Below are 9,896 nucleotides of genomic sequence, written 5' to 3'. Positions count from 1 at the left end.
GATCAAGGACAGAAATCACAATGTCCGAAGTAGAGGTAATTTGCTACTTTGGCTCCTTATCAGGAGCAATGATGGTGACTGTGGTAGAGGCTTGTCCTGTAACTGGTGGGTTGACGGTTCAAACCCCAGTACTTTCTGTCTCACTTGTTGATACTTCACCCTCCTGCTGAGGGTGTCAGTCTACCACATGGCAGCTGTGACTCCAATGTACCTTACCATTGTCAGTGTGTGAATGTATGTAGTGTAAAGCAACATGATAAAACGCTATACAAGTGTAGGCCATTTACTATTCATTTATTGTTATTGGCCAACTAGGCTCGGTAAAGAACCCCTGGACCTTAAATCCCTGGGTAGGCCACCAATCTGTAAGGTCTCCAAGCTACTGCCGTAGGAAAACATCTCCCCACTGGAAAAATTCACATATAAATATTGGTTATTGAAGTGTACATTTGAGATGGAGACTTTGCTATTACTACATGGGTGGCCATTGTTTATTGTATTGATGCATGAGTTCAATGTCCCCAGCGTGAAAGTTGTGATCAACCCCGATTTGTTTGTTTTTTTCAATCCAATTTTGACTTTGGACATTAAAATGGATGTTAACATGGTGTAAAAAACATAACTGTCACTCTATTAAACTATTTACATTACTCAGAGCTGCCACACAAAGTGCTGTCATTAGGAAATAAATTCCTCATGTGGCAATAAGGAGGAATGGAATAGCTTGTTTTGATTAGTTAACACCCAGAACAACACCGGTCAACACCAAATTCAAAACATGGCTTGTGGTTTGCATGTGGTGTCCACTTTAATTAGATTTTTTTAATTTAAAAGCTTTAAATTCAGCAAAAGGTGAATCTCGTTTTCAGATTTGATCAAAAGGTTTAAACAAGGAATGCATTCACCCTGTTCTTATATTAATACCTAACACTGGTAAATAACCATCTAACAAAGCTTAATCTGCATGTAAATTTAACTTACATTTATATATGTTGGATGACACAAAAACAAGACAGTTGAGAAAAGCAGAAGTCTTTTTACTGAGCTTTGTGGTACACCACCATTTATTTAATTGCAAAAAGATGAAGAATCACAGACAAAAACATACATATAACTAGAACATTTGTTCCATACTCTGGTTCTACTCTCAAATGATTTTTACTAATAGCACATACCAACATTTCCCTTTTATAGCATTCATCTGTTTCAAATAACTTCATATAACAGGCAACATACAGTATTCTCCTAAATAAACATTACAATTCAAATTCTTTTAAAATAATTTGCAACAAATAGAGAAAGACTTAACAACTTGAAAAATGAATTAAAGGTTTAAGGTGGTCTACAGCTGTGCTTCAAGCATAAATACAATAGTCCACATGTATGGGTGTTAAAGACACATTTTTAAGTTTATCTGACCATGATTTGATGTTTCAACAGTCCGTGAAGGTGAATAAATAATCTAAGATGTGGAATGAAAATCATAAAATCATTGGAGTCGTGGAGCTTTATGAAGAATCTTTATTAACAAAAGTGAATCAATCTGAATTACAGACACAGAAACTTCAAAACAAAGAACAAACACACAGAGACAAATCTAAGAGTGTGTGTCAGTGCATACTTCTATCTTTGTGAGGACAGTTAACTAGGTCTGTTTAACATTACAGACCAGATAATAGGTTGACATTTGGATTTTACCTCCTCACGAGGATAGAAGTAACAATGAGTCTGAATGTTCAGTAGCAACGCAGGAAGAAGGTGTTGCAGGCCGTTCCTCTCAGACAGTCACAGAGCCGACCGATCCGAGGTCCGTGTTTCATCGCACAGCGCTCGCCCACGTCACACTAAGAAGACACATATCAGATTTAGTCAAATAGGGTTACATCTGTATCATGAAAAATAACATCTCATTGGAATCTCTTTTTAATAAGAAATGTAAGAAAATATAAAAAAAACGCTGAAAATGCCTTAGAATCAGAGATTTTGCCTTGTTTTGACCTGATCAGAACCTTTCTCAGGTTTACTCTTGAATTTGTTTGTGTTTTTAAAACTAAACTGTCATATTATTGATCCCTACTGTACTGCATTCCTTAAAGCAAAGATTTACCACAATTATTTCCTACGTGTGAGTGCTTGGTGCAAACAGATTGCAGACGTTGCAAAGAAGAATGAATGGGGTAAGATCACGCATGGGATTTACTCTGATAATGACCACCTAAGAACTCTAAACTGAGTCACAAAGTTACTGTAGCAGTAAAACCACAGGGAGAATGCCACTTTTTGGAAAAATAGTCAAACCTGTTGGGTGATGTATAATGTTTTGATGCTTCTGGGGATTTTTACTATATTGTGACAATTAAAATCATATTTATCTCCTTTTTTATTGACATAGGTATCTGGATTTGAATCCAGCCTTTTTTTATGAGGTTTCCTAACTTTTCATCCAGAAAATAACAGTTGCAGAGATTTCCAATTAAAAAAAAAGCATAGTGGAAAAATAAAGTAGAGATTGTACTTAATACTACTACTACTAATAATATTGGGGTGACAGGTTTGTTGCCATATCAGTTTTGAAAGCTATCAGTCATATTCTCACCCTTGGGATGACGCTGGCCTTTTTCTCCACAGAGAGACCAACTCTGCTGTCAGCTTCATCCAGGAGACCCTGCAGAGCTTCAGCCTGCTCACGCAATTGCACAAAATGACACAAACTTGATGTCAGTGACACAAATAGACCTTGTTCACATCTGCAACTGACATGTGTCTTATGTGTTCTGATCAAATATGGGGAGCTCAGTTAACACCTAAAACGTGTGCCATATTTAAAATAGAAAGTGTTTTCTTGAGGACTGGACACAAACCAATTAACTTAAGGTGGCAAGAACAAGAACAAAATTCCTTCTAGCTGATACATTTCATACTTCATAAGAAACTCACAGTAAGTCCTCATTGGGCCCTCTTCCTGCAGCAAACTTCAGATTAATAACCACGCTCAAATCTTTGACCAACCACGCAATATTTGTCGGACACCAGACAAGACAAAGGTTCTGCTAAGGCTGGCATTTAGAGTAATTGATGGATAGAAATACATTGTTGAAGACTATTAGAAGAAGAAAAAAAAATAAATTATATATATATATATATATATATATATATATATATATATATATATATATATAAATTTTATTTTTTTATTTTTTTATTTTTTTCAATGTTGCACAGTTATTAGGAAGCTAACACAAAAACTGTACTCAAACACCTGCATATAAAGTGACAAACTACAAGAGTTAGTAGGTTTAGTCAACTGCTAAATAGCTAATTTTCAGTTCTTGAGAGCTGGAGTTGGTAGTTACCTTAAACTACCTGCTGACAAACTAACTGGAAACTTACTTGGTAAAATTATAACTACTATCCAGTTACAACAATTGATAGCTAGAACTGACAGTTTAGTTAAGCTTAACTTCTTTGAACCCAAATGCTAACCCCAACTAATGACTGACTCTGTGCTGCTTGAGTTGGCAGTTAGCTCGATACAATGTTAACACCTAACAAGCTAACAGCTTCTTGCTTCAACTGGTTATTAGTTTAGAGTCATTTCTAACAAGCCAACTGTTTAGTTTGAGTAAATGGTTGGTTGTAAAGGCTACTACATACGCTGCAAGAGTAAATCTAAACTGGGCTACTTTCATTTGCTACATTTGCTTTGAGTTTTTTTATTTAACTGACAACATTTTTAGAAATAAACAGTAAATCTAGCATTTTATGCGGTAATTAAATAAGAATGGTGAAACTCGCTGTATCACCACTTTATCACAGGAATTCACTTTTGATTTTGTAATTCTTTAAAAACCCAATTTATTGATAGAGAGAAGGCCCCCTAGATTGATAATTGTTTTTATCCACAGACTGCATTTTCCATGAGTTAGGATTTAAATAGATAATCTGAAAAAAGGACCTAAGCACCTGATTGTAAAGCTATATTCCTGCATTTTTAATATTTTTATATTGCCTTAATTTTTATGCTTTGAGTCTGATAGGGTATTATGTATGTTACTGAAACCTTTTGCACAGATAAATGTTACAAACATTATATTTGAGACATGTTAAAAATAAATAGAAATAGGTATTAGGTTTTACTTCACCAATTAAAAAAAAAAAATCTAATGACAAGGCCTTAATTAACTGACCTCAAAAAATACTTGTTTGATATATTCAGATTTTCTTCTATCACTTATTTTATATTCTGTTGATGGTGACTGCGGTGGTCCAGCTTAAATAGTAATAGGATTTTGTTTTTGTCTCAGGATTTCTTAGTTTTACCTGCCTCATTCAATCACACCACCATGACCTTTTAATGACATTTACTGATCTTGACATGATCAGAATAAATACATGTAAATCTTTGCTTAAACATTTAATAATAAAGCATCTGTTTTGAGTCTTAGACCTGAATCTCTGATCTTCAGTTTAACTGATCTATTTTAAAGTAAGTTACTTTAATTATGTTTTTACACATGTTAATAACAAATGTTAATAACATCTTACTATAAGCCTCCTGATTGACTGAAATAAACTGCAATTGAAATAGTTATTACCTATTACAAATTATGTCATTAATGTAATACAAACATTTATTTATATTTGACTCTTTATAAATATTACATTTTTTCCCCAATTCAGATATTTAATCTAAACTCACTGTTTCACCATTTTATCAAATCACTTGAAATTAATAACTTTTGTTCCCATTTAGATCTGTTTTTTTTTAATTTAATATATATTTTCAATATGATTTTAAAAAAACCTACAATTTTACATTTCCTCTGTTGTTTATTATAAATTGTACATGTAACAGTTGATAATAAGAATCTTTTAAGTTAAACCTTCATGAAATTGTTTTAATTTTACTTCATACAGCTAAACCTCCACATTGAGTACTGGTGTATTATGTTTTTTAGACGGTTAAGTCATTACAATTCCTTCATTCTACTTGAGTTTTTTCTATTTGAATTATGTTATGTTTTCAGCACATGACTCTATTGCATTTTGGCAAAAAAATTAGATTTACTGTTTGAACATGTTTTGATTATTTTAAATATTTGCTTATTTATTATTTGACCACCTCTTTGACCTAAGCTTCACTATAACCTCAAAGACATTTTTATTTCTAATTTATATTCTGATTTGTTAATCTTATATTCTGTTATGTCAAATTCCACCTTGAATTGGTCTAACTATCATTCAGGTAGTTTGGCCTTGAACATAAATTATATTATGTGTTTTTTAATAGTTAAAGATAAATAATATAAAATAATTTTACCAAAATCTTACTCCAAATCAACCTGACAGTATTTATAAATACTACATTTATGCACATTTTGCACAAAATTTGACATGCAATTTCAAACCAACCTTATTTACTTAAAAATGCTTTGCCATAAGAGACTAGACTTTTTCTGTCAAAACAACTTCAGCCAACTTTTGTGCAAATGTTCACAAACAGCATAAAACCTCTTTCCATATCAGAACCAGAGCTCCAGTCTGAGAAGGAAAACTCACCAGTTCAAGCCCAAAGGTCGGCTCGTCCGGTGCAGACGGCAGCTGATTCTCAGTCGACCTTTCACCCTGACAAACGTATGTCATCACTGACAAGAAGATGGACAGGTAGACGACTGCTCTTAGGCTCTCCATCTCCAAAGACCTGTTAGAATACTTAAAACAAAGAACTGAAATGAAATGAAAACCCACACATTAAACTGATACCGAAGGCCTCATATTTCCAAACCTCTAATTAAGGCATAGACTTACTTTAAGTAAATAATTCAAAACTGCTGAGAAATATATTCTCTTTCTTTTGTTTGTGGTGTCTGATTTCAGATCTGCGATACTTATAAGATCTTTCTGTCTTCAAGTTTTCTGCTTCTTCTTGCTCTTCACCTTCTTCCTCGTAAGCTCCAGCTTCTCCCGCTCCTTTATTTATACCGGCTCCTCTTCCTCCTGCTCCTCCTCCTTCTGCTGTAATGCTCCTCACTCAAATTATTCATGTATTCAGCTCATCAGATAAAGCGTGGCCCTGTTGTCCTGTGATTGATGGTATGTGGCTTTTCTAGGTTATTATTAAACAGTTTGGTTCGATATATATATATATATGGAGGTCAGAGGTCAGTGGGGACCTCACAGCTGATGACAAGAACTAGGTGAGAGGAGCAGAGTGAGCCAAACTTCATCTGTATTTTTCACACAAAGGCTAAAAAAGCTGTCTGTTGATTGCTGCTGGGCACAATAACATAAAGTTGCTCCAAGTATAAAAACACAGAGGTCATCCATTGCACCATTTCTGTGTTTATATGATGAGTAGACCCATTTTCAGTTTACTGGTTTAGGCCACCAGATATTTATTTGACTCTCTCTAATTCTTAACAAGCTTTCCAGGGACTTTGAGAGAGAAAACAGGCCGACAGCATCGTAGTTTCCTCACCGTGCTCAACAGTAGGCACGAGCTGCTTTTTCGTTTGTTGCTGATAAATTCAACGTTAGTCTCATCTGAACAATGTATTCAGTTACAGTTGCAGTCCTAGTAGCTTTTAGAAACCCAACTTGCTTACGTTTTTGACAGTAAGACAGTAAAGAGTTTTTCCTGGCACACCCTCAGTCAACTGGTGGTTTATTATAATCAAATTGTGGCTCTGGGTTATTGTATTTGGTACTGAGTCATATTTTAAGTTTCAGTCAACTGACTCAAACAGGGATCGCAGCCATAAACAACTGAAATATGGTGCAATATAAATAACAAATAATCTGTAAATAATATCGAAATAGATCCAATTATATATTAGATTCAAGCATTCCTGCGCCTATTTATCTTTATGGCTGACTGATATACTTAACAACCATGACATTAAACTGATATATTAAAGGTTTATGAGGAACTTTCTTCCTGGTAAAAGGGAGTTTTTCTTTCCACTGTTACCACATGCATGATTGGTGTTGGGAACTGTTGTAAAGGTAATGCATCGAAGCAATCAACTGTGCACTGTTCAGGAGGAGGGTCAGTCACACAAGGTTTTCGGCTGGGTTTCCTTAGAGAGAAACCTTTTTACAGCATATTCTTATTTGGTTTCTCGGTGGCCTCATTGGGACTGCATCGTTATTTTCTCCTAATTATTAATTAATTATTATCAGTTTTTATTTGTGTTGCTTGTGTTCTATGATTGAGCTGAGCCTCTTTTGGTAATTTTTTGTCTCTTTCAGATAATGTTCTGTCTACGGTGAGTAGAATTATGTCTTATTTTCTCGACCTTTGGTCATCATGTGCCTCTGCTGTTGCTTTGGTCCTTCAGTCTTCTCTAGTTATATTTTTATATTTTGTCATTTTACCTCTCATTTCACCAGATTTAAACTGCATTATTAAGCCATTTTTTAACAGTAAATGTTTTTAGGTCATAATTAAAAACAGATATATGTTGCAGTATATTAAAGTTTTATTAGTGTAATCACCAGTGACAATAAAAAAACAGGAATAAAAAGCAGTAGTACACATACAGGGAGCCTCTCTGAGGGCTCGGTCTAATACCTGGAAACAAAGAGAGAAATTCCATTCACAGAGACCTCTATTTTCACCTGCTTGTTAAACAAAAGCCTCTTTGTTCTCTTCAGGTTGGAGGGGAGTTCCTGCCTCAAGTGGAGGAGTTCAAGTATCTCGGGGTCTTGTTCACGAGTGAGGGAAGAATGGAGCGGGAGATCGACAGACGTATCGGTGCGGCTGCCACAGTAATGGGGGCGCTGTGCCGGTCTGTTGTGGTGAAGAGAGAGCTGAGCCGAAAAGAGAAGCTCTCGATTTACCGGTCGGTCTACGTTCCTAACCTCACCCATGGCCATGAACTTTGGGTCATGACCGAAAGAACGAGATCCCGGATACAAGCGGCTGAAATGAGCTTCCTCCGTAGGGTGGCCGGGCACTCCCTTAGAGATAGGGTGAGGAGCTCGGCCATCCGGGAGGGGCTCGGAGTAGAGCCGCTGCTCCTCCACATCGAGAGGAGTCAGTTGAGGTGGCTCGGGCATCTATACCGGATGCCTCCTGGACGCCTTCCTCGGGAGGTGTTCCAGGCACGTCCCACCGGGAGGAGGCCCAGAGGACGGCCCAGGACACGCTGGAGGGACTATGTCTCTCAGCTGGCCTGGGAACGCCTTGGGCTCCCCCTGGAGGAGCTGGAGGAGGTGTCTGGGGAGAGGGACGTCTGGGTGTCTCTGCTGAATCTGTTGCCCCCGCAACCCGGTCCCGGATAAGCGGAAGACAACGAGTACGAGTTAAACAAAAGCACCAGGTCAGAGGTCAGCAGCCTTAGGTCTCTCTGTTTATCATCTGAATGCCCTGTTTTGATAAAGTCACATCATGCAACCCTATTCGTAGCAGCTGGTTTGATTCGGCCCTCAGGTCATGTCTCAGCTTAATAATGACGCAGGAGGAAAAGGATTGTGCCCTTTTCCTTGTCTGATTTGCATCATGCTGCAACCTGCAGTTCGACTTGTTCAGTCTCCGCTTTCATCTCAGCTTTCATTAACTGCTAAATGTCATAGCACTGAGAAATTCCTATCTCCACACCAGCTCAGCTTGGGCTGTTCTCACATTTGATGATGTATTTCAGGCAAGAGGACACAAGCCTTGAATGATCCAACTTCATCGCTTAACAGCTGAAAATCCAGAGAAAACTTAACATTGAAACATTCTGTTTCAATGTTTTACAATCAGGTGCTTTCAATGTTACTCAGTGCGACACTTCAAACATAAATGTTTTTTTTAAAATGACAGAAAACTGAATGACTGAGTCACCAGAATCGACAATCACAACAACAGATATTGTGAAGAAACCCAAAAAAACACAAGAATCAGCAGAAGGAACAGAAAAACAAGCAGAAGACTGAACAAGAACAACAATCTGATGAGCTTTGCAAACGCAGAAAACGCAGTGGAAAAAAAAAACAGGATCCAGTATAAAATCTGATTTAGCATTGATGTACTTTTAGTTGTGTGTTATGTGGTGTTTGATTTGCTCACCTCCTTCTAAAAGGTTCACATTGAAAAGCATTTGTCATATTATGTAAATTTGATTTTACCATTTCAATGTTAAAATGTGCAGGTTATGCTGGTCAGTTTCACTCCATGGCTGCAGCAACTTATGAATCAAAAAACGGACTGAAGCAGAAAGTGATAACTGACAGCTATGTGAGGTGTGAGTTTTATCCCTAAACAGCGTAAATTCAAGTCCGTAAGATTCAATTTCACTGTATTTCATGCATTTAAACACTGCATCAGCATGTTTTACTTAAAGGTGTTGTGCATTATTAAGTGCGGCTAATTTGATGAGCTGCAAACAACCAGAAATGACTCATCACTGCAGCCATATTGAATCTGAAGGTCAGGGCCGATCACACGAAAACGGTTGAGTTTTGTATGTGAAGAGCGATGCTTAGGTATCAGATAAGTTTGTCTTTCCAGTTTGTTGTGTACTGTATAACACATGTTAGAAAACATGTTTCTACAATGGTTGATTGCATGAAATGCAGATAAATACATTGTTATCAGCTTGCATAATGTTAGTCAGCTGGTGTTGAACAAGTCTTTTAGGCGTTGTGGTGCCAGTTCAACCTTTATTGGTTTGCTAAGAAACATCTGTAACACGGTTTAATCAAACATGATGAGATGTGTGAATACAAAGTCTCTGTAGCAAAATGCCCCAAAACATTCAACTTAATTGAACTACATAAATAAGAACTAAAACACATCTTCATGCAGTCCAACAAAATCCAGTGAATACCTTTAAACAGAAAGGTTCACGTGTGAATACCTTCCTAAGGATGAACATTTGTAATATTCAGATAATAATAAAAAATGCTTC

The 9,896-nt window shown here is 36.6% G+C and overlaps 1 protein-coding gene across 2 annotated transcripts; it reads right to left on the bottom strand.

Annotated features, from left to right (window-relative positions):
- Positions 1 to 1,020: 1,020 nt before the first annotated feature.
- On the bottom strand, positions 1,021 to 5,948 carry cart4 (cocaine- and amphetamine-regulated transcript 4). 2 transcript variants are annotated; one of them, XM_047384351.1, is made up of 4 exons: positions 5,809 to 5,948; positions 5,560 to 5,712; positions 2,597 to 2,680; positions 1,021 to 1,844 (listed from the first exon to the last, which is right to left on the bottom strand). In XM_047384351.1, exons 2-4 carry the CDS (start codon positions 5,689 to 5,691, stop codon positions 1,737 to 1,739), a joined length of 324 nt encoding a protein of 107 aa, XP_047240307.1. In that variant the 5' UTR covers positions 5,692 to 5,712; positions 5,809 to 5,948; the 3' UTR covers positions 1,021 to 1,736. The 2 variants fall into 2 exon arrangements, with proteins under 2 accessions (XP_047240307.1, XP_047240306.1); XM_047384350.1 differs by having other exon boundaries at positions 5,560 to 5,726; positions 5,809 to 5,941.
- Positions 5,949 to 9,896: the final 3,948 nt, after the last annotated feature.

The sequence above is a fragment of the Girardinichthys multiradiatus genome, chromosome 13 (assembly GCF_021462225.1).
Source record: "Girardinichthys multiradiatus isolate DD_20200921_A chromosome 13, DD_fGirMul_XY1, whole genome shotgun sequence".
Taxonomy (NCBI): Eukaryota; Metazoa; Chordata; class Actinopteri; order Cyprinodontiformes; family Goodeidae; genus Girardinichthys; species Girardinichthys multiradiatus.
This window is presented reverse-complemented; position numbering and strand designations above follow the sequence as displayed.